General features: G+C 47.5%; 9 protein-coding genes, 1 long non-coding RNA gene and 1 other non-coding gene across 16 annotated transcripts; 5 read left to right on the forward strand and 6 right to left on the reverse strand.

Annotated features, from left to right (window-relative positions):
• Positions 1-2: 2 nt before the first annotated feature.
• On the reverse strand, positions 3-2,275 carry LOC9646910. Its single transcript, XM_024683512.1, has 12 exons — positions 2,162-2,275; positions 1,978-2,106; positions 1,740-1,910; positions 1,602-1,684; positions 1,335-1,533; positions 1,108-1,229; positions 992-1,058; positions 854-904; positions 754-806; positions 489-699; positions 263-433; positions 3-201 (listed from the first exon to the last, which is right to left on the reverse strand). Exons 1-12 carry the CDS (start codon positions 2,246-2,248, stop codon positions 109-111), a joined length of 1,437 nt encoding a protein of 478 aa, XP_024539280.1. The 5' UTR covers positions 2,249-2,275; the 3' UTR covers positions 3-108.
• A 128-nt stretch (positions 2,276-2,403) lies between these two features.
• Positions 2,404-4,813, reverse strand: LOC112350568. Its single transcript, XR_002993811.1, has 2 exons — positions 2,617-4,813; positions 2,404-2,531 (listed from the first exon to the last, which is right to left on the reverse strand). It is a non-coding gene; the product is annotated as an uncharacterized LOC112350568 (long non-coding RNA).
• Positions 4,814-4,997: 184 nt separating this feature from the next.
• LOC9646911 (SAC3 family protein C) lies at positions 4,998-8,709 on the reverse strand. 3 transcript variants are annotated; one of them, XM_024683302.1, is made up of 11 exons: positions 7,574-8,709; positions 7,417-7,517; positions 7,126-7,347; positions 6,867-7,070; positions 6,722-6,807; positions 6,576-6,669; positions 6,424-6,516; positions 6,126-6,365; positions 5,911-6,053; positions 5,489-5,855; positions 4,998-5,427 (listed from the first exon to the last, which is right to left on the reverse strand). In XM_024683302.1, the coding sequence occupies exons 1-8, from the start codon at positions 8,538-8,540 to the stop codon at positions 6,165-6,167; spliced, it is 1,968 nt and encodes a 655-aa protein (XP_024539070.1). In that variant the 5' UTR covers positions 8,541-8,709; the 3' UTR covers positions 4,998-5,427; positions 5,489-5,855; positions 5,911-6,053; positions 6,126-6,164. The 3 variants fall into 3 exon arrangements, with proteins under 3 accessions (XP_024539070.1, XP_024539067.1, XP_024539077.1); XM_024683299.1 differs by having other exon boundaries at positions 5,489-5,859; XM_024683309.1 differs by having other exon boundaries at positions 5,489-5,859; positions 6,126-6,356; positions 7,574-8,708.
• Positions 8,710-8,762: 53 nt separating this feature from the next.
• Positions 8,763-10,469, forward strand: LOC112348577 (pentatricopeptide repeat-containing protein At4g02750-like). Its single transcript, XM_024681402.1, has one exon. The coding sequence runs from the start codon at positions 8,763-8,765 to the stop codon at positions 10,467-10,469; it is 1,707 nt and encodes a 568-aa protein (XP_024537170.1).
• A 61-nt stretch (positions 10,470-10,530) lies between these two features.
• LOC112348587 (pentatricopeptide repeat-containing protein At4g02750-like) lies at positions 10,531-12,708 on the forward strand. The gene has a single exon (XM_024681408.1). It carries the CDS (start codon positions 10,531-10,533, stop codon positions 12,706-12,708), a length of 2,178 nt encoding a protein of 725 aa, XP_024537176.1.
• Positions 12,709-12,726: 18 nt separating this feature from the next.
• On the reverse strand, positions 12,727-14,083 carry LOC9646912. Its single transcript, XM_002962211.2, has 6 exons — positions 13,796-14,083; positions 13,500-13,731; positions 13,357-13,419; positions 13,165-13,289; positions 12,942-13,078; positions 12,727-12,884 (listed from the first exon to the last, which is right to left on the reverse strand). The coding sequence occupies exons 1-6, from the start codon at positions 14,003-14,005 to the stop codon at positions 12,797-12,799; spliced, it is 855 nt and encodes a 284-aa protein (XP_002962257.1). The 5' UTR covers positions 14,006-14,083; the 3' UTR covers positions 12,727-12,796.
• Positions 14,084-14,221: 138 nt separating this feature from the next.
• On the forward strand, positions 14,222-15,179 carry LOC9646913 (vacuolar protein sorting-associated protein 25). The gene is made up of 6 exons (XM_002961709.2): positions 14,222-14,292; positions 14,385-14,524; positions 14,594-14,647; positions 14,705-14,793; positions 14,844-14,919; positions 14,982-15,179. Exons 1-6 carry the CDS (start codon positions 14,243-14,245, stop codon positions 15,104-15,106), a joined length of 534 nt encoding a protein of 177 aa, XP_002961755.1. The 5' UTR covers positions 14,222-14,242; the 3' UTR covers positions 15,107-15,179.
• A 113-nt stretch (positions 15,180-15,292) lies between these two features.
• LOC9663262 (GDP-mannose 3,5-epimerase 2) lies at positions 15,293-16,629 on the forward strand. The gene is made up of 4 exons (XM_002961710.2): positions 15,293-15,693; positions 15,752-15,845; positions 15,912-16,041; positions 16,127-16,629. Exons 1-4 carry the CDS (start codon positions 15,296-15,298, stop codon positions 16,627-16,629), a joined length of 1,125 nt encoding a protein of 374 aa, XP_002961756.1. The 5' UTR covers positions 15,293-15,295.
• Positions 16,630-17,278: 649 nt separating this feature from the next.
• Positions 17,279-18,720, reverse strand: LOC9663263 (alkylated DNA repair protein ALKBH8 homolog). 2 transcript variants are annotated; one of them, XM_024684144.1, is made up of 7 exons: positions 18,494-18,720; positions 18,316-18,406; positions 18,111-18,247; positions 17,943-18,061; positions 17,697-17,862; positions 17,506-17,622; positions 17,279-17,449 (listed from the first exon to the last, which is right to left on the reverse strand). In XM_024684144.1, exons 1-7 carry the CDS (start codon positions 18,608-18,610, stop codon positions 17,345-17,347), a joined length of 852 nt encoding a protein of 283 aa, XP_024539912.1. In that variant the 5' UTR covers positions 18,611-18,720; the 3' UTR covers positions 17,279-17,344. The 2 variants fall into 2 exon arrangements, 1 of the variants encoding a protein (XP_024539912.1); XR_002993424.1 differs by having other exon boundaries at positions 17,438-17,449; positions 17,506-17,615.
• A 138-nt stretch (positions 18,721-18,858) lies between these two features.
• TRNAG-GCC lies at positions 18,859-18,929 on the forward strand. Its single transcript has one exon. It is a non-coding gene; the product is annotated as a tRNA-Gly (tRNA).
• Positions 18,879-22,352, reverse strand: LOC112348945 (BTB/POZ domain-containing protein At1g30440-like). 3 transcript variants are annotated; one of them, XR_002993227.1, is made up of 6 exons: positions 21,965-22,352; positions 21,707-21,776; positions 20,417-21,646; positions 19,719-20,320; positions 19,439-19,505; positions 18,879-19,012 (listed from the first exon to the last, which is right to left on the reverse strand). XR_002993227.1 is itself a non-coding variant. In XM_024682380.1 (5 exons), the coding sequence occupies exons 1-4, from the start codon at positions 22,021-22,023 to the stop codon at positions 19,742-19,744; spliced, it is 1,938 nt and encodes a 645-aa protein (XP_024538148.1). In that variant the 5' UTR covers positions 22,024-22,352; the 3' UTR covers positions 19,366-19,505; positions 19,719-19,741. The 3 variants fall into 3 exon arrangements, 1 of the variants encoding a protein (XP_024538148.1); XR_002993226.1 differs by having other exon boundaries at positions 18,879-19,334; XM_024682380.1 differs by lacking the exon at positions 18,879-19,012 and having other exon boundaries at positions 19,366-19,505.
• Between the last annotated feature and the right edge of the window lie 98 nt (positions 22,353-22,450).

Consider the following 22,450-nt stretch of genomic DNA (forward strand, 5'->3'; position numbering starts at 1 on the left):
ACTAAAGCCATTCCATCCAGATATTTTTAACTAGCCACAACAGTTAATACACGAGGGGACAAGCTAATTAACCTTCTTCCCTCTAATAAATCACTTCTTACATGCTAATTAATCACTTCTTTTCTTCTTCACTTCTAATGGTATCTCCTCCACTGCTTTGTATGGGCTGGATTCGTCGAGAACTTGGATCACGAGTTTTACCTGGAACATCCAGTTTAGAGGCGTGAAAATTTTTTTTTATCGATCTCTTCGAAGTTCGTACCTGAGCTGTTTCACGAATGAGAAAATCTGCGATGGCTGCTCGAAAGTCTGGATCGGGAATGTAGTGAGCGCTGTAAGTCGCGGTTGGAACGTAGCCGCGCTGGAGTTTATGCTCTCCTTGAGCTCCAGCTTCAACTTTTTTCAGCTTCCATTCTATTGCGGCCTCTATCGCCTGTGAAGGAGAGTTTCCAAATCCTGCTCATGAGAAAGAGAACTGGATCAAGTACCTGGTAGTAGCAGGCTTCGAAATGAAGCATCGGATAGAAAACGTTGGGAAGGCTGCCCCAGTTACGACCGTAGAGTGTGTCGTCGCCAATGAGATTGAGAGCTCCCGCCACAAGCGTTTCGCCATCCTCAGCAGTTACGAGCAGCACCTTGTCACCAAGTCGAGAGCCCAGTAAATGAAAGAACTCCCTCGTCAAGTATGCCTGACCCCATCTGCGATGCAATCGAGAATGTCAGCAAACTGGAACCGAAGCGGACTTCTAATACTTATTATCTGTCGTGTTGCGATAGAAATTAAAAAACGCATCCCAATGGTGTGCCTGGAAATACACGTGAACTCAACGTCGTAAGTCAGGGATGAAGATACCTTGATGTCATCTCCTCGGAGGCGTTTAAGCTTCAATTTTTGGTCTTGGATCTGAATGAACGCAAGCATCCAAAGTTGTTCAAGAAAAAAAAAAAAAAAGAAAAGAAAAAAAACTATGCACGCTTGGAAAGCTCTTACCTTCTTGCGCTCTTGACGAATACGCTTTCGTTTGGTATGCCTCAAAGTCGCTAAAAAGTCATCAAAGCTGCAAAAGATAGATACACATCAATCACCAAGCACGCGAAATAAAATACCTTTTATAGCCGGCATTGGACCAGTGATACTGTACACCCATCCTCTGCAAGAAGTTGTGCTTGCCCATCTCTTTCCACTCATCTTCAGTTGCAAAAGTAACGTGAACAGATGACGCTTGAGACTGCAACTCAAACAATCCCCTGGTTAGCAACGCAGCAAAAACACACCGAGAGTAACAGTTTACTTCGACAACACAGCCAGAAATGTGGTACTCGGATTCTCATACTTGATGTGCGAGCTCCCGCAGCGCCTTGCAAATGCCAGCGAAAACCTGCTGCTTCAATGGACCGTGACGCACAAGTATCCGCGGCCCTGTGGCTGGAGTAAAAGGAACGCACGACTGGAGCTTTGGGTAATACATATGGCCGTAGCTCCGATAAGCGCTGGCCCATGAATGATCGAAGACGTATTCCCCGTATGAATGACTGCAACAGAACAAAGAAAAGAAAAGCAGCTAAACGTATAGTAACCTTCGCTTGTATCAAGCTATCACCTTTTCAAGTACAACGGGACCACTCCAAGAACCGCTCCATTGTCGTCTCTGGCAACTAAATGCTGTGGAAGCCATCCCTCGTCCTACAAACCGCGAAACAGTAAGAAAAAGAGTGAGAAAAGATAGTACATCACTCACCGCAACAGCACTTTTGCTATCCTCTAAACACGAAAGAAATGCGTGGGTAACAAATGGATTCAAGACACCTCCGGCAGCATCAAGTGCGCAAGCATCCCAATCATCCGCGGGAATCGTAGAAATCGTAGACACCAGGCTCACTGTAATCGTCGTAAGCTGATCGGACGAGCCCTGCAAGAATGAGCAAAATTCACGCACAAGAAGAGCAAAAATTTTTTTGAAAAAAAACATGAAAAACCTGCGCCGCGACAACTCCATCGGACTGTAGTTGTGATGACAAAGAAAACTCTCTTTCCAGAGACTTTAAGCGCGGTTTTCCCCAAAACAATGCGCGGACGACACCATGTCCTCTAGATTTACAGGATTCCTGCCAAATAGCATCCATCGTTTTGGATAGAATCGTCGCTAGCAAGCATAGATACCTCGGGCGCCCATGATCTTGGCAGCAAATGTGGAGCTCTGATGGTCCCGGCGGCCACTCCAGCGCCCAAGCCGCGCGCCGCCTCCATCCTCGCTACCTTCCCTGGCTAAAACCCTAAACAACGAAAAGAGATACCCGAGCAAATCCAGCCGCTCGTTTGATGCGGGTAGTTCCTTCTACCACCCCCGAGGCACAGTGTATATTTTTTTCTCGTTTTTTTTCTAGAAGCTTGCAAAGGAAAAATGCGGGAAGGAAGATTTCGATTCATCGCTTGTTTACAAATCAAGGAGGAGAAAAACGAAAGAAAACGAGAACAATCTCTCACCTCCATTCTCAGCTTGAAAATGTTACAGCGCCACGAGTTCTTTCACCTGGTAGAGAATTGCTTGAGAGGAAACGAATCGAAAACAAGATAAAGGAGAAAACAATGACGAGAAACTTGTTCCATATCCAGACCTGCTGTTTGCTCCAATCGAAAGATTTGTTGTCAGCAGCACGCGAGCGAATCTTGCTGCTGAGCAGTCATAAGGCAGTCCATGTAGAATGCCACAAGAACTTTGAAGCTTCTTCTTCAACTTCAACTTCTTCTATTTCTCTCGTTTTCCTGCAAGGAACTTTGTTGCTCTGAATCGAGAGATCGTCATACTGCTGATGCTGATTGAGACGAACGAATCGAATGGGGCTTTCCACAAAGGCTACCTTATGACTGCTCAAGAAAGACAAGATGAACTAGCTCCTGCTGGAAGAACAAAAAAAAAAAAACCTGGACATTAGAAGCCACTGCAGCGCACAACACACTCGCATTCATAGAACACCGAGGGGAAAAAACAAAGAAAGAAAAGAAGAAGCAGAGTTAAGAAAAACAAATGCAAGGAAGAACTCGGTCACTTACAGTACCAAAAGCCATTAAAGGCCTTCAACATCCAAACAGCTGCACAACACGCTGCTGAGCAAAACTGGAGAAGCGGCACGGACATCTGGCAGGAAAGCAACGAATGGAAAGAAAGAAAAAAAAATTATTGGAAAAGGAAAAACACTGTAAAAACAAGAACAACGAAAATGAAAGCTTGCTAGATATCAATCCATTTATCATCAAACTCACTGACTGCCGCACTGCTGCTGCAAAGATCTGGAGATTCACTCAAACTGCACAGCTCTAGAAACTCAATCAATGCACAAACTTTTCCAAGAACCAGATCAAGAACACCAACACAAAACTTTAGTCCCAGGAGAAAAAAAAGAGAGAGAATGTAACAAGAGTAATCCAAGAGCGAGGAGTCTACTGACAGAGTATCTATATATACACCAACAAACTGCGACGAAAACATTCCCATTCCGCATTCAAATCAAACTTGTACGCTCCAAAAACCTTATCAGTAAGAAAAACGAGAAGTATCTCACCTCAAGCACTCAAAACAAAGCGAGAGAAAACGAAACACAAGAGCCAGACTAAAACCACACTCGTATATATATGTATATATACAGCAAAGACTCGCAAAGGCAGCACCGGGAAGCAAAGAAAAGTATGAAAAACAAACCCACCATACGTACTACAAAGCGTAAGGAAGGAAAAGAGAAACCACTAAGTTGTTGGAAACAAATAACGCACGGAAAAAGAAAAGAAATGATCGAGCGCTCCTTCTCGAATGAGATCAAACAATGCAAGCCAAGAAAACTCGGGCAAAAACACCATAGAGAAGATTGTTCCACCGCGCTCGCTCGTACGAGAGCTTTCCTTTTATATTTGGAAGAGGCCCGAGGAGAAAAAAACGCTCACAGAGCACTGCTGCATAGTAGAGCCTCTTTCACGGTCATGGCGAGTCATTTTCTCCTTCCAGCTACCAACTTTAAAGCTTCCAAAGCCAACAACGAGCAGCCTGGACCCGTGTTTCAACCAACACTTTGCTAGCTGCCTGGAGAAGTCGCAGAGCTTAACTTAGAAATAAGCTCTCCCATTCCATCAAACAGCAGCAAAAAAGGAAGAGAAGAGGAAGACGAAGACGAAGAAGAAGAAGAAAGCCACAAAGAGATGGAATCTCGTCACAAAAAAACAATGGCCAAATCGGCCCACCTCACATGCCAACTCTGCAGCCAGCGATGGATTATTGTGCCGGGTCACGAGAAAACACAGAACTTTAGCTGGAAAACCTTTGGACTTCATGGAGTACAAGGAAAAGAATCTGAAAACCATCAACCATGACAGCAGCAGTGGAACAGAAGAAAATGAGAGAACAGTGGCCGCAACAATTCCACACAGAAGCAAGAGCGACGACTGAGCAGAAGAAGAAGAAAAAAACACCGAAAAAACCATCCATCCCAATCGAGAGCAAGTTGAAGAGGCCCGAACAGAAAAGAAGAGGAAAGAAAAAAAGAAAGGGAAAGGGAAGAACAATGGTGTAAGAACCGAGCCTAGCAAGAATGCAACAACGGGGACAACATGCCCAATTGATCCAGAAGCTGGATCGACATCGTCAAAAGAAAATCTGACACTGCGGTAAAATCAATCAAACCACCGATCCATCCCACTGCATTTCTGCATTTCAGGCATTTTCCTCCTCACCCAACTCGAGCGCGACCCTCCACCAAGAAAGAAATGGGAGATAGAGCGCCCATGAAGGAAGATATCCATGGAGTAGAAGAGAGAAGGAATAGATCCATGGCTTCACCAAAACCCCAAGAGAGAAAGAGAGAGGGGAGAAAATTGACTAGAGGCTTTCTAAATTTTAAGTTTGACTATTACTTTTTGACCCAAGTTGATTGGTTTGTAGAAAATGGAGAGAGAGTAAAAAGTAGAAAATTATTTTCTTGACTAGAGATTTCCTAAATTTATGTTTGACTATTACTCAAGTTGATTGGTCTTTGTATTTGTTTAACTCTGTGTTGTTGTTTGTGCACAACCAAGAAGAATTATTTTCTTTTAGGGGCTGGCTGGACTGCCTGGCTGCTTATTCTTGTTCTTGTCAAGATCTTCCAAGTACTATTCTTCTGTTTCCTCCACCTTAAATACTTTACCCTGGGATTTTTTCCTCCAGATTTTTAACTCCTTTCCATTGGAATGAGAGGTGAAAACGATTTTCTTTGGAAGGCCCAGGTTCAACTTCCACTGTCCTTTTGTGCTCGTCCATAATGCCCAAAAGCTGAGGAGGAGAATCTTAAAACCTCTTTTGCCTTTGACAATAAATCTCCCTCTTTCTTCTTCTCTGGCATTTCCCATTTTCTAGAAGCAAGCTGTTGCTGAGAATGAGTATATACACACATAAGAGCGATCTGGAAGGATAAGTGGGGTTAGAGTGAACTTAGCAGCAAACTTTGCAAAAGAAAAACCAACCTCAAGAAGGCCTCCACCGCTCTCGAATAATTGCCTTGCAAGGTTGTAAAGCAACAGTTCATTCAAGATGGTTGTTGTTGCTAGCAGGCGCGTGGAGCGGTGGTCCAAAAACCCAAACCGAAAAAAAAATACGCTATCGCGCTGCTGCTGCATACCTCCATAGGAGCTCCAGCTTGTCCGCTATCCAACGCGTATAGCGCGATTAGTTGGACAGAATACGTTTCCTCTCTGAAACCGAAGGATTTCCCCGCAGATATGTCTTCCAAATGAGATATCAGGGGCCTCAATCCCTGTAACTTTTGCCAGAGGCCTGTCTATATTCTCGGCTACGTGACGCAGAATATATGCCATTCTTTTGCTCGTCCACCTTTCTGCCACAAGACACGCGGCTCAATACAACGTTGTAAATTCACCATCTATACCTTTTCTATGCGTATGATAATCCATGATAGCTCCACTCGTCTTGTATATACTTTCGCACTGGATCCGCCTGCTCTTTTAACTAGAATATATTCGTGAATCGTCGTCCTTTCAGCCAGGACAAAAACGATGCAGCCTGTACTCACTGCCACAGCAAAGCTTTCAAAAACTTTAGAAAACGAGGCGAGAAAAAACAACAAACAAGTGCATGGTCAACCTGATCGATACGGAAGTCCAAGTTAGATCGTAAGCGTCGTTACTGGAATATCGTAGTTAAGTCGCTGCATAGTTCTTGAAACTTCGCTGGCCGCTTCTCTTCGATGACTTGGCAGAGATACTGCCTCACGAGCTGTTGGGGAGGCGTAAACTCGCTTTGCTTCGCAAGTAGGTGTGCATCGTTCGAGACAGCAACACCGTGCAGCGCGCAAAACTCTTGCATATCATCTACCTGAAACACCTTTTCTATTTGAGCAATTCAAAAGCAGATAGAGAAATGAAAACTTGTTTTCGCTTACTGTCATTAGCAGCAATTCCGCGATGTCAGAAAGAGGAAAGGGATGAAGTTTGTAGGCACCGTAGTTTATCATTTTTATTGCAGACGCACGGACCTGAAAAAACAAGCATTCCTCGTTGTTCTAGTGGACGAAACCACGACACAACCACACACCTCATTAAAATAGAGTTCCATCAAGCATGCTTGCAAATACGTAGCCTTGGTTACCAACCGGAAGAAACCCCGAAAGTTATCTTGACGGTAACACCTACGATTACATGGTTAGAATATAATCTCGACAGACGCTGCAAATATAGTACCTTAAAACGCTCCGTGCAAACTCCACATCAGATGATTTCAGCAGCGCAGGCCTGACACTCTGAAACCATAGTGTAAGTTGTTGGGGCTGAAACACCAGTTCCCAGAGACGCATTAGATAGTGAAGTTTAGCAAAAGGAGTGTTACCTGACCCAAGTTAAGAAGCACATAGTAGCTGTAAAATTCAGCCTCGTTCTCGAGGCTTTTGCTGCTATCTCCAAGAATTAAATACAGATTAAGAAGGCTTAGAAGAGCTTTCGAGAGTTGTTGTTGGTTTAGATGGGAATCAAAAACTTTTCCAGATGTCCTCAGTTGCCGCAATTCACGTTCGGACACAATGTGGAAACGCACCTGCATGAGCATTACATCTAGTGAGGTTAGCAACAAACGTAAAGAGAACGCTTACTATGTTTTCGTAAACGGAGACAGCCAGCTTGTCGGTTATCCGCTGCATACTTAGCTCTTGACGAATAGCCCGTGTTCGATCAAAGAGAAAATCATGCACCACTTCAAAAGGATAGTCGTCCACGTCCAGAATGTGAAGCAAATGCATCATTGTACGACACAAAACAGGCAGTGGACGTACGTCAGACTCCTTTAGAGACTTTCCGGAGAAAGTCCTACAGAACTACAAAAGAATACAAACGTTAGGACCACTAGTGCTTCAAGTTCAGCACTAGACACACGATTGACATACCTTTTTCACAGCTAGCTCTTTCGTTGTTTTGCTCTGATTGCTGTCCAGCCTTTCGAACACTGCAAGATCTCTCAGCCGTGATCTCTTTTCCCGTTCTTCGGCTGAAAATTGCAATAGTCGTCACTATAAAGAACCCGAATTATATGAAGTAACTCACCAGGACACATATCCGGACAGTTCCCAACGATGTGAGGCCAGTCGTCATCATTTTCCCGTGTTAGAACCGCCTGCCTGTAGAGCATAAGCAGGTAGTCGCTGCTAAGTTTGACGGGCGAGTGTTTTCTGTCCCTGGTAGAAGAGGGCTCTCCGAATTCACCAAAGCTTTCAGAGTTGATGTTCTCTTTAGGAAATTCGTGTGAAACCCCGTGTGATCTTGTTTCGGCGCTCTTTCGAGGGGAAAGTCCGTGATCTTTGGAGTTCTTCACGTGATCTGAACGTTTCGTCCACCTTTGGGAATTTGTTTGCTCGTTAAAACTTCGCTGCTGCTGCTGATGGTTATTTACGTTACGAATGGAAGAGCTGTTCCCTCTTCCATTGCCTCGATAAGGATTCCTCTCAAAGGAGCCTGCGCCATTTCTTTTGTAGTAGTCCTCGGAACCGCGAGAGCTTTGGATATTGCCACTCCCGTATATCTGAGCTGCGTAGTTTTCACGTCGGAAGTTTCCATAACTGTTGTTGTGGCTGCTACCACCTTGACGAGGATTAGCATTTCCTCCTCTTCCGCCACGAAAGTTCTCAAACCTTGTGAAGCGTTGGCCACCATCTTGAAAGCCAGGATTCTCGAAGCCACACCTTTGATCACCCCAAAACCTTCCACCACCCCTCGCATTTCCAAAGCCATCCCGTTGATCACTCCAAAACCTTCCACCGCCCCTTGCATTTCCAAAGCCACCCCTGTGATCACCCCAAAACCTTCCACCACCGCTCGCATTTTGAAAACCATCACTTCCAAAGGTTCCTTTCGGCTTGAAATCCAAGTTCCCAAACTGGCCGTCAGAGAGATCGCTTCGCGGACGCCTGTAGTAACTATCTGCAGTGCTCGGCCTCTGGATCCTCTCACTCCCATCATCATCAGCTCCAAAATCACCTCTCCCTCCACGAAATCCTCGACTCTGGGTCATCATTTTGGTCGAATTCGATGACAATTATCGGGAAATCATCACGGATGCCCCACCGCTGCGCGATTACCCAGCCGCCACCGGCATTGCGTCCGCAATCGCCATCGACCATACCTTAAAGAACACGAAATCGTCCCCTTTGCCGCTCCATCGCCACAGCAAAACCCTAGCAATTGTTCTTCCATGATTGCGTCATCCACTAGTATAAAGGTCAATACAAATCTTACTATGGATGAGAGGGCTCATTGTGTAGAGCTTATTAAATCGTGCACAACCATTTACAAGGCTCTAGAGGTCCACTCCAAGATCCCCAAATCGATCATATCAGACACATACGTTGCCAATCTTTTGATTAAGATGTATTCTCGCTGTGGGAGCTTAGATCGCGCGAGGCAAATCTTCGAAAATTTGCTCACAAAGAACGTCTTCACTTGGGCAACGATGCTTTCCTCGTACGCTCACGGAGGGAATCTGGGAGAAGCGAGGAGGATATTCGACGCCATGCCAGAGAGGGACCTCGTCTCGTGGAATGCGCTGCTGAGCGCATATTCCAAGCTTGGGTATCTGGAAGAGACACGGGCATTTTTTGACACAATGAAAGAAAAGAATCACGTCTCGTGGAATGCGATGCTGGCTGCGAATATACAACACGGCAGCCTTGAAGATGCAAAAGGTATCTTCGACAAGATGCCCGAGTGGGACACGGTATCGTGGACGGCGATGCTCGCGGCATATGCCCAATCTGGGTATATTCTTTTCGCCAAGCAGCTGTTTGACGGGATGCCCTTCCGGGATTTGGTGACGTGGAACGCAATGCTTTCTGGTTATGTCCAAAGCAAGCATATAGAAAAAGTACTTTCCCTTTTTGATTCCTTCCCGGAACGAGAGCTAGTCTCGTGTACCACTGTGCTGACTGTATATGCCCAAGCCGGGCATATGGAAGATGCGAAAAGAATCTATAAGGCCATGAAGGAAAGGGATCTGGTCACCAACAATGCGCTCTTGTGCGGATATTCCCAGTATAAAACCTTGGAAGATACGAAGTGCTTTTACGACAATATGCCTGAGCATGACCATGTCTCTAAATCTACGATGCTCTCTGCATTTGCCCAAAACGGGTATCTAGAAGAATCTCAGGCACTTTTAATTAGTGTAAAAGAAAATCTTATGGCCCAAACCATCATGCTGTGCGCATATGCTGAAGACGGGCGTCTTAGCGATGCAAAAAGAATATTTGATGCGATGCCTGAAAGAGATCTCGTTGCATGGAATGCAATACTCTACGCTTATGCCCAAAACGGGCATCAAGAGGCCGCGGCAAGTATATTCCACTCAATGGATGGCCGAGATGCGATTTCCTGGAACGCAATGTTATCGATGTACGCTTGGCATGGTTTGCTTGCCAAAGCCGAACAAATATTTTACACTATGGAAGAACCAAACATTAGCTCTTGGAATGCTTTGTTAGCGGCATATGCCCAAAGAGGGCACCACCTTAGAGTTCTTGAAACGTTTCACTCCATGAAAGTTATCAACGATCCCGATGAAATCTCGTGGATTTGCGGACTGCTGGCATGCAGCCACGTAGGCAGTGTCAATCTTGGGTGGTGTTTTTACGTATCGCTCAACATCGACTTTGGTATCCAGCCGAGCAAGCAAATCTATAGCTGCATGGTCGATCTTCTTGGAAGAATGGGATATATGGAAGATGCAGCGGATCTTCTCCACAGCATGCCATTCGTTCCAGATTCGCTGGACTGGACAAGCTTTCTGGGATCATCGATTGCGCACAAGGATTTCAAGCGCGGCGTCAATGCAGCTGGGCTTATTCTCAGGCAGTATTCCCACAATGGAGGAGCTTACATTGCTCTTGCAAGCATCTACTCATCGAGGCGGAATTTTCAATTGAGCAATAAGGATGCATTTAGTATGTGACTGCCAAAAGTTCAAGTAAATAGTTTTCGGGAAAAAATTCTTGTTTGATTTTGAGAAAAGAATGAATGAGAGAATTCTAAGTCGCGAGGAAATCTTCAATACTGTGAGGTCATGCAAAACTCTCTCGTCTGTCAATGCAGTCCATGCTCAAATTCAACCAGCAGGCCATGCTAATGACGTCTTTCTCTGGAATCTTCTCATAGATGCATACGGGAGATTTGGTGACGCTGTGTCTGCTAGAAAGATTTTTGGCAATCTTGCCAGTAAGAACATATACTCATGGTCTTTGATGCTCTCGGCATATGCCCGCAATGAGCATCTTGACTTGGCTGAGGAGGTATATGCTGCAATGCCTGAATGGAATCTTGTGTGCTGGAACACACTCCTCACGGCTTACAAGCAGCATTCGCGTGTGGAATCGGCAAAGCTTCTCTTTGATTCCATCCAAGAAAGAACCCTCATGTCGTGGAATCTTCTCTTAACGGCATATACCCAAAACAGGTATCTTAAAGAGGCTAAGCTTCTCTTTGACAAAATGCCCGAGTGGGATCAAGTATCGTTTACGTCTATGCTGACTGGCTATGTCCGTACCTCAGACATTGGCCAAGCCAAAGCTCTGTACGAAAGAATGCCGTACTGGGACTTGGTAGTGTCAACAGCCATGCTCTCTGCATATTCTCTGGCAGGGCATCTGGAAGATGCGGAGAGCATTTTCTACAGGATGCAAGAGTGGAATCTCGTGTCTTGGAACGCAATTTTATCAGCATATTCTCGGCATGGCCATCTAGACGTTGCAAGGAAAATCTTTGATGGCATGAGAGAGAGGAATATCATATCTTGGAACGCCTTGCTCTCGGCATATGCCCTCAAAGGCCATGTCAAGCAAGCCAAGCTAGTTTTTGAGTCCATGCTTGAGTGGAATTTAATTTCCTGGACTACAATGTTGACGGGGTATTGTCTAAACGGCTGCCTAGAAGAAGCCAAGCTTGTTTTCGACAGTATGAAAGAACGAGATTTGGTATCGTGGAATGCCATGCTCTCGGGATATTCCCTAAATGGGCATTTGTCTCTGGCCGTAGATCTCTTTCACAGAATGAACGAATGGGATCTCGTGTCGTGGAACACGCTGCTCACTGCGTACGTACAGTCCGGAGGCATAGATGATGCGAAGATTCTCTTTGACTCAATGCCCGCGAGAGACATCGTTTCGTGGAACGCAATCCTTGCCGCTTTTGCCCAGCGAGGGGATCTGTACAAAGCGAAAGAAGTGTACGATGCAATGAAAGTGCACGGACTGATCCCGTGTACGACCCTGATCACCGCGTACGGAGAGACTGGGAATCTCGAAGAATCGAAAGGTATCTTTGCTTCTATGCCCCAACAGGACCTTGCATCGCACAACTCATTGCTCTCCGCATTTGCCCAGAACGGGCATTTGGAGGAGGCCAAGGCACTGTTTGACACAATGCGGGAGTGGAACCTGGTGTCGTACACCGCGCTGCTAAACGGCCACGCCCTGTACGGCAGCCTGGACGAGGCGCGGCGGGTGTTTGACTCGATGCACGACCACGACCTCGTCGCGTTGACCTCGATGATCTCGGCGTACTCGGTCAACGGGCACGTACGGGAGGCGGCGGCGCTGTTCAAGAGCATGCACGAGAGGAATCTATTTACGTGGAACGCAATGCTATCCGCATATGCCCGAAACGGGCATATACTGAAGGCGAAGGAACTGTTCGATGGAATGCCGGAGCATGACTTGATCGCTTGGAACGCCCTCCTTGTCGGCTACGCTCAAGCTGGCGAATTCGATCTCGCATCGCAATCCTTCCGCGAGATGAGCGCGGTGGCGATGCCGGACGAGAGCTGCTTTGTTTGCGGCTTGCTGGCTTGCAGCCACGCCGGAGACGCTGCATCCTGCTTGAGCCTGTTCGTGTCGATGGCGTTTGATTTCGGGAGGATCCCGGCCAAGCAGCACTACTCGCTCATGGTTGACGCGCTCTGTCGATCGGGTTACCTCAAGGAGGCCGAGGATCTGATCCAGAGCATGCCCTTTGTTCCCGACGAGGTGGATTGGAAGTGCGTCCTCGCTGCGAGATCGAGGCAAAAGACGAGCAAGAACTCGCGACTCGACCAGGCGTTTGCATCAAAGAGGGTTCTCGAGCTGGATCCACAAAACCCAGCCGGGTATGTCTTCCTTGCGATCAACATGGAGAACGCGGCTATCTCAAGCTTGTAAGCACATAGAACAATCGAATCGATAACTTACTATAACACATTTATGAGATTGATGGTACAAATCCAAGGAAGCGTTGTCCCAGAGAATTTCAGCTCTCTTTCAGCGCGAAGCTTGCGGTGGAGCAAATTGCGCCGGCACTGGCAGCCAGAGTGACTGTCTGGTTGATCTGAGACTCACTGCTTCACTCAAATGGTGTTAGAAAAGATCTCTAATGCGAGTGTGAGATGTCTCACCTTAGAACAGGCGGAGGAGCGCTCAGCTGTTGCGATAAGTGATGAACGCGACCGGCAAACTTCTCTATGTCAAAATTCTCGTCGGGTGGAGCGACGCAGTGTCTTTGCATCTCTTGGACTTTCCTAATGGTGTTTTCCTGCAGGGAAAGCAAAACAAGCTCGTGGTGAGATAGAACTCATAGATAGATAGATAGTTCACGGAATGAGAATCGATTGGACTCACCAGCTTGGAGCCCTCTGCCGCAAGAGTAGCGTCCATGTTCAGAAACATTTGCATCCATTGACCGTCCCGTCCGATGTGACCGGAAACAATGACGCCGCGAACATTTCTCCTGCTTCTTTTCAAGGCTGGGAAGAAAAACGAAAGCACAGAAAATCACGATCCATCCCACGTTACAGAAATAAAGTAGCTGACCAGCTAGTCGTCCCTTCAAGTCGAGGTGGAGAAGCTCCAGCCAGCGAGATGCTACACTCACGGCTGCACAAAATGCGAGAAGAAAAAAGGAAGAGAAGTTTAGCACCTTTACGAAGCAACAAGAACACCATCGCCAAACATACCTGCGCTTGCGAACAATGGTGTCACAGCGGCCGCAGAAACATAGTTGTTATCCTCCGGTTTCCTCTTCCTAGAACTAATTTGCGCCAAAGGGAAAGAATTCTCCTTGTCATGGCCCTTGTTGTCATCTTCTTCTCCTTCTCTACTTTGATCCCTTGCTACATTCGACTTCTCGCCGCTGGAGCAAGACTCCAGCGCCAGGAACAGCAAATCCATACTGCTACCGCCTTCAGACTGCGTCACGAGAGCCAGGGTTGTATGGAATCGAATCGATCCCAATCTAAATCCAAGAGCTTACCAGTGGCGCGAGAGGCTTTCTTGCCGCAGTGTTGACAGTATTGACGCAGCAGCTCGCCAGTGGCTTCATCCGCTCGCCGTGCACGCCATCGTCTTCCTCGTCGCTCTCCACGGCGATGCGGCTGCTCGCTCGAGGCCGAGATCTCTCTCGCCTGGCCACCGAATGGAGGCGATTCGAGCGGCCCCCAGCAATGCCAGCAGCAGCCACCATAGCCTCGCGCCTGGAAGACCAACCCTAGCAAAGGGAATGCGCGCCAGAACGCTAAACCCTAGCCTGGGGAGCGCGTATCAAAATCTAGCCGCCACTAGAGGGAACTCATTTCAAATGCTGCTGTGAGGGAAACCGGCTACTGGCGGTGATGGTGACCGGATGTGCCGGTAAAAGAAACGGAATCAAATGGTATATTCTCAAGTGTTCTCATGAAGTTTTAGGGTTTGTGAAGGGGCGATGGGCGACTTCAAGTTCCCATATTTCTTTGATTATCCGCCTTACTTCACGTAATCGTGTGATTTCTCTGTTGCTCGTGTGCGCCTTACCAAGATTTGTTTTTTTTTTCTGGATTTTTTTCTACTTTTTTTCTTGATGAAAGATTGCAGCCGGTCCAAGACACAAGAGAAAAGCAAATGCAGCTATGGAAGGAGCTCATTCTCAGGTATTGCCAACACCACAAGTGTTTCATCATCAATCTAGAACAGGAGTTCCCTCTATTCCAGAATTTGAGCATCCAGAGTATGTCTCTTCGCTCTTCTTTTGCTTTTTCCTCAAGATGTTCTTGTGGTTTCTCGTGATTGATCACAGGAAAACTTAGTTTTGAAGCTCGAGAGGTGTTTCTAGCAGCTCTGGTTGCCGAAGGTATGTTCCTCTTTATTTTTCTTCTTGAGTTCTCTCATTTCACTTTTACAAACACAGGGAAAGCCGAGTGGCTCGACAAAGCACATAAGAAGTGCCTCGTTCTCTGGCGGTCGATTCAGGAGTGGAGTGAGATGATCTTGCAGCTTGTAAGCCAACCTTCTTTGGTGTTCGCTTTGCTAAGATCGTTTCTTCACAGGTTAGAGACAATGCAATGGAGGATGGAGTGCTAACACTCGACGAGATCCAGTCTGGAGATGAAAGCCGTGGAACTGGTAAGGAGTTTTGCCATTAGTTTTGCGATCTCCTCGGTTTCTTTTTTGCTTCATCCACGCAGAGCTAGCTGGGATCGATCGTTTCGTGCTGGTGCGAGCACTGAAGCTCCTCGAGCAACGCGGCAAAGCGGCCATGTTTAAAGGCAAGGCTGGAGACGACGAGGGCGTCAAATTCAGTGCTTCATAGCGTTTGCCAGGAAAAAAACAAATTAAAAAAAGGAATTATTAATTAAAGACACAAAAAAATCGTTTAGAAAAAAGGACCCTTTCCATAAAAAGGTGGTAAGGGTTCATTCATTATTTCCCTTTTGGTTAGCCTAGTATAAATAGGGGAGAAACATTAGCCGTATCCTAAAGAAAAGAGAGAAAAGAGAGCATGGAATCCTTTGGAGCTTACACAGTTGGGGCAGAGCTGGAGCGTGAGGCCTACTGGCCAGAAGCCAAGCTCCGGATTTGCATCACCGGTGCTGGAGGATTCATAGCATCGCACATCGCACGGCGGCTCAAAGCCGAGGGCCACTATATAATTGCCTCCGATTGGAAGAAGAACGAACACATGAGCGAGGATATGTTCTGCCATGAGTTCCATCTCGTGGATCTGCGCGTCATGGACAACTGCATGGTTGTGACGAGGGGCGCGGATCACGTCTTCAATCTCGCGGCCGACATGGGCGGGATGGGTTTCATCCAGTCGAATCACTCGGTCATCCTTTTCAACAATACCATGATCAGCTTCAACATGCTCGAGGCCTCCCGAATCAATGGAGTCAAAAGGTGTGGATTCTTCTTTTGTTCCGAGAATTTGGAGCTCACTTTTCCTTTTGGCTTGCAGATTCTTTTACGCGTCCAGCGCATGCATTTATCCAGAGTTCAAACAGCTAGAAACGAACGTGAGTCTCAAGGAAGGCGATGCATGGCCGGCAGAGGTATGTGAAAGAAAGAAATCCTTTCTTTCTGATCTGGAAGTTCTAAAACTCTTGTTTTCCTTGCAGCCCCAAGATGCCTATGGGCTGGAGAAGCTGTGCACGGAAGAGCTGTGCAAGCACTACACCAAGGATTTTGGAATCGAGTGCCGGATTGGGCGCTTCCACAACATCTACGGGCCTTTTGGTACCTGGAAAGGTGAGCTTAGATTCTTGGAACTTCCTTTTTCTTCTCTTGCTCGAAGCTTAGAGTGTGATGGGTGACTGACAAATCGATCTCACAGGCGGACGAGAGAAGGCTCCAGCCGCGTTTTGTCGCAAGGCCTTGACTTCCACCGACAAATTCGAGATGTGGGGCGATGGTATGCAGACGCGATCCTTCACGTTCATCGACGAGTGCGTGGAAGGCGTCTTGCGACTCACCAAGTCCGACTTCCGGGAGCCGCTCAACATCGGCAGCGACGAGATGGTGAGCATGAACGAGATGGCGGAGATGATCCTGGGCTTTGAAAACAAGCAAATTCCAATCCAGCACATCCCCGGGCCGGAGGGAGTCCGCGGAAGGAACTCGGACAACAGTCTGATCAAGGAGAAGCTGGGCTGGGCTCCCTCGATGCGACTGAGAGATGGGCTGCGAATCACCTACATGTGGATCAAGGAGCAACTTGAAAAGGAGATGGCGGAGGGATCACACGACTTGGCGGCAGCTTACAGCTCCTCCAAGGTTGTGGGAACTCAAGCTCCAGTCCAGCTCGGCTCACTCAGGAAGGCCGATGGAAAGGAGTGATGAATCCCATATACAATAGTGTGACTTGCATAGTTTTCTTACAAAGAAATACAGAAAGTTGACTAAAATTTGACTGTTCTAAGAAACCACTTCTAAATGTAATTCTAACTCGCCTTGGGGATAGTATATCTCATCAGTGAAGTCATATCTGCTTCTCCACTAAGAATCTACGAAGAAATCCATTTTTTATCTGGTAAAAAGGAGAGAATAGATGCGCTTTACCTGAAGAGATTGTTGTTTCAATAGGATTTTATGACACTCGTCACTTGAACGTCATGTAGCATTCTCCACACATGCTTACGTTGAATATCATGGTGCCTGAGAGCTGCGATCTTGGATAGGGATAGAAACAAGCAAGAACAAATGGAAACTCCCACGAGTTCATCTTGTTGGGGAGCTAGAAGTGGGATGCTTTGCATTCGCTCCATGATCGGCTTCTCGAACTTTGGACCTAAGGTCCTGCATTGATATTCGACCATTGTTTGTGTTGCGAAAAAGGTCCCATACGTCCTCATCTTTGTAACTCTGAAGCATCCAAGAACAATGTATCATTGCCTGCATTCTTTTTAGTTAAAAGTTACTATATTCAATTTCTCTCTTAAATTTGAAGAACTTTTGCAACGATACAAATAAATATGTACATAACAGCTCCTCCAAGGTTGTGGGAACTCATAGAATAAATACCATATACAATTGTGTGACTTGCATTTCTTGCTTAAGAAATCACCTCTCTAAACGTGATACTAACTCTCCTCGGTGATAGCAAGTCCCGGTTCTCAATCTCATGTGTGAAGTTATATCTACTATCTCCGGTAAGTATCTAGAACAAGAGAAGTAAAAAATCCGATAAAATAGAAGGCAAAAGCTTTGACTTACCTGTAGAGATCGTTGCTTTAATCGGATTTTGTGGCACTCATACGCACCCCTTTCTCGCTTGAACGTCATGTAGCATTCTCCACACATGCTTAAGTTGACGATCAAGGTGCCTGAGAGCTAAAAACACTTGTGATCTTGAATAGGCAACAAGCAAGAACAAATGAAAGACAGCTGGAAAGGATTGAGAGAACCTGGCGATCATCGACGTGAGGCCGCAGGAAGTGTCCGGATTCCCTGATATACTCCAGCGAGTTCATCTCGTTGGGGAAGAACTCGGCTAGAAGTGGGATGCTTCGCATTCGCTCCATGATCGGCTCCAGGACGTGTGGCATCTCAAACTTTGGAGCTAAGATTTTCCTGTGAACAAAAGCATTGATCTCCACAAATCTAAGACCAAAGAAAAACTCGGAAAACACAAGAAAAGGAAAAGAACAAACCTTTTGCCTAGAGCCATCACAAGGCCGTAAGACTTGCCATTGTTTAAGCCAGTGAAACTGTAAGGCTTCCAGAGATTCCTAGCATCCGAATCCATTGCAAAGATGAGCTTCTCTTCTTCCTGGGAGATCAGGTGCGTCAAGAGAAAATCGTCCAAATTCAAGGCTCACCTCGCAAGATATAAAGTTTTCAACGAGCTGGTATCCATTCATAACGGAGGGTTTGGGCTGGACACGCGAAGAAGAAAGTGCCACGAACACCGACGAACAAGAAGCTTGCTCGTCGAGACAAATGGTTTCGTCTCTTCCTGCCGATAGTAAAAACTTGAGCCCAAGTTGAGAAGAAAAAAAAAGAAAAAGAAAACAAGAGACTTGCCAGTGAGAGGTATTTGCTTTTGAGACGCATTTCTAGCGGGCTTGCAATCCAGATCCAGATGCACATTTATCAGTGTGGTAGCCACCTTGAGCTGATAAACAAAATGTGATGAGTATTTGGACAATTTACTTAGAATTCATCAACCTGGATACTACCAAAAGAGAAATAAACTAAGAACCTGGCAAGCTGGGCACTCAACAAAGGACGATGCCCCGGTGTTGACAAGCCTCTGTTGCTGCGATGACGATTTCTTGAGCGCCCTCTTCTTGGGAGCTACCTTGCTAGTCGGCCGCATCGCCTAGAGCCCTAAATTCTTGTGCATTTGAAACAAATGTGAGGCATGGAAGAAAACATCCATCCAAGCCGTGGAGGCACTTAAGGAAACAAATTCTTTGCTCAAGTCCAAGCCAGCACAGGCAGTTGTAGAAGGACAACGAGCCCATGGATATTGAACAACAATCTATGTTGAATAAAAAATATAGTTTTGGAGAGTATTTGCATTGTTTTGAATTATCTTTGTGACAGATCAAATAAAATAAATAAGCACTGCTGGTCTAGTGGTAGAATAGTTCCCTGCCACGGAACAGACCCGGGTTCGATTCCCGGGCAGTGCAGGTCACATTGCATAGTCTTGTTTTCGGGCAGTTTTCCAGTGGTTGTTGCGAAACATTAACAAATGTGAAAATGTGGCCTACAGCTGCATCCATGAGAAGAAAAAGGAGAACAAAAGCTCAGTCGGTCAATCCCCGCGCAGTCTTGTATGCTGCTCTGCAGCTGCATCACGTACGCAATGCGACAAGGAAGAAAACAATGGCACACATAACCGCACGTCGGCTTAATCGATATACTTTCTCGCTTTCAATGCAAGCAGCATAGAAAAATGCATGAGAGCAAACAGGAGAGGCACTCCTTCCACATGCACTCCACGCCAGAAAAGCACGGCAAATGCAAGCATTCGAACAAGAGAAAGGCTGCAAATTTCCAAGCAAACCAGCGACAAGCCCTCACAGGCGGACTGACTATGAGCAAGTTGCAACACAGCGCAGCATAGGAAACAAAAAAAAGAGGACAGAATATAAAAACAATCAGCGAGAGAGTAATAAGAAATAGAGACATACACTACCTATTGTTATATGTTACATCATCCCAGTCTTCTTCACGCAGTACAGGAGAGGAGAAAAAAATAATATCTGTAAAGAGAAAGGCACAATCAGAAAGAGGTTTGACAACGTCGTAATTAATGCGTAACATCGCAGTCACAGGCACAGGCACTTGCGTGGAGTACAAGCGGGAGATGCGACGAGTGGAGGGAATATATGATCGGGATCCACACGGAAGCACAACAGGAACGCACAACAGGAAGCATGAAAGATGGAAAGAAAGCAATCAGTCGATATAAGTACCTTAGAAGTTGCGTCGTTTAGAGTCAGTGAGCGCTGGAGGCGCTGCGGTTATGTTGGCCTTGCTGCTTCATCGTCTGCTTCGCTGAAATCTCTGCCGAGAATGGCACCCCCGGCTCCACCTTCTCGTGTGAGTTGGAGACCTGGCTCTTGGCTGTCTTGCAACCGAAGCGTCGAGAAACCAGCCCAAACGGCCCCTTTCCCCCCTTTCCCAGCTTCTCAATCTCCTGCCGCATCGTCGTGCATTCCTTCTCAAGCTCCACCACCCGGCTCCTCATTCTGTCCATGTCCACCTTGAGGACCTGGTTCTCGCGGATGACGCTGGCCCAGCCGTTTTGCAAGCTCGAGTGACCAACGCCGCCAGCGTTTTCCACCAGGTGCGAGGAGCGCAGGGGCCTCGACTGATCGACGTTGTCGGCAACAAGGAAGCAGCCGGCGATGGCGGTCCGCAACTGGAGCTGCTCGAAAAAGAGGACTTGCACCACCACCCGGAGTGGCAGCCGCTCGTTCTGTGCCGCATGAGTGCACGCCTCCAGGGAGAGCTTTTGGCAGTCCATAATTCGGCAGATGCGCTCTCGCTCGTGCTCCAAAAGCCATGGATGTGCCTGAAAAGTATTCCCAGCTAGTAAGTATATCGCTCTCCACTATTGGACTTTTATCATCATGAAGTTCACGAATTGCGAATCCAGCAAGCAACGTACCTTCAAATAAATATCGATCGCCCTGTACAGCCCATCGTCCATAAGTCTGGCGTACTCTGGTAGACATTCTGCGAGCGATTGGAACTTGGCCGGCTTCAAGTTGACATCCGGGGCAACCTCGGCGAGATAGTTATCCATCTGCTTGGCCACCATCATCATCGGACTCAGCTGCGGCGACCCGATCAACGGGCCATCTTCGAAGGACTGAATCGACGAAGAGGTTGCACGAGCTTGGTCCATCATAAGAAAATGGTCAAGTATCCGCTGTACCGTATCGATGTCATACAGCGTCTCCACTGTGTACGAGTAATTGGGCATGAGGAGATCGTCGAGACTTGCCTGTTCCATCTGCTGGCCGATCCTCCTCTCGAGGCTGCTCTTGCAGTCCGCATTAGCCGAAAGAATCATCGCAATCCGGAGCAGGCCGAACAGGAACCTGGTCGAGACGACGCCTTTCTGGAGGGGCAGCAAGCTCTCAATCGTCTCCAAGAGCACCTTTTGCTCGTTCTCCGATGGAGCATTCGTCACCGGAACGATGGACAAGTTCCCACTTTCTCGCCCGTCCTGTCTCCGACTTAGTCCCGGGAGCTGTTTCTTTGCATAGTACATGAGCGCTCCCGCGATCGCGTCCCCCCGGATCCCCTTGGCCTCCATTGCAGAGATCACCCTCTCGTAGAGCGGAAGACTGAGCAGCGAAACATCCTCATACCACCAATCCGACCTCGGGTTCTTCGGCTTTGCCCCTGTGCTTATCCCGTTCCAGAGAACACTCCCCCCGGGACTCTGCATTGAGCCGCTCTGCTCCATCACCGGCCACCCAAACAGCGCTGGATCGGTGCAAGCTTTGCTGGCGATGGAGTCGATGCATCGTTTGACGATCCCGAGTTCCTCGGCCTGCTGGAACACGTCCTCGCAGCTCTGGAGCGCCCGGACCGAGTCCTTCCAGCTCTTGAGAACCACCTGGTTGAGGAAACTATCGATCTTGGCGATAAGGTTCCCTTCCACATACTCCTCGGTCATCTCCAGGTACTCGGCGGCGCACCTCAGCGCCACCGCATTGGCCGAAGTGAGCTCCACCTTGACGGCGTAGCAAAACTTGGCGGCGAGCTCGAAGGTCTCGGCGCCGCCGGGGACGCCAGGAAGAACGATTCGATTTCCATCGCCCGCGTCGTCATCTAGGAGCTCGGCGACTAGCCGCGTCAATCTGCCGCTCCTGGACATGAGCGGGAACTGGGAAGAGAGGAAAGATTCGTGAGACTAGCACTAGAACTAGAATGAAATTGCGCGAACCTTGTGGAGGTGGAACGTCATCTCCTCCACCTCGATGACGATGTCGCTCGGAAGTCCCGTCGTGCAAAACCTGCCGTCCAACAAACGTTTGGATGAGACCGCTCACTTCCCTCAGCAAGAAAAATTTCCAGCGGCATCGCGCAGCCAATGGAGCGAGGGAAATCCGGAGAAAGAATGGAAGACGATCTAGATTGCGATCGATCGGAGAGGAGGTATTTCGTGCAATGCATGAAGAATCGAAGAGCTAGAGCGCCTTACCATGCCTGCCCCCTTCTCTGGAAGCCGTCCGCCTTGGATCCGAGCTTCATACACGCCATTCCGGATGGAAATCTGGCGGCCTTCTCACCCAGCGATCGGCATTCGAGATTCAGGCTCGCTCCTCCATCGCCGGCCGATCGACGAAGAAAGGATTCGCTTAAGCAAGAAATGAATTAACAAACCGAACGAGACTAGAAACCCTAAAGAAAACCGGGGTTTTTGCAGAGCTCGACTGGATTGGAGAAACGCTTTGGCGTCCATTAACTTTCTTCTTTCACGGAAATGTTTTACTGGCCCCCCGTGATGCTCGTACGGTCGGTACGTGTCCTGGCGTATCGCGCGTGCCACCTGGTTTAATCATGTCGGGGGAGGGTAAAAATCAAAACGCCCGCAGATGAAATGAAGGAATGTGGAAATCGAATAAAGTAAATTTTCGCGGGTGGGAATTTCCCGGGATTGGATATGGTGACCCGTCACCCATTGTCT

Source organism: Selaginella moellendorffii, unplaced genomic scaffold (assembly GCF_000143415.4).
Source record: "Selaginella moellendorffii unplaced genomic scaffold, v1.0 SELMOscaffold_1, whole genome shotgun sequence".
Lineage (NCBI taxonomy): Eukaryota > Viridiplantae > Streptophyta > Lycopodiopsida > Selaginellales > Selaginellaceae > Selaginella > Selaginella moellendorffii.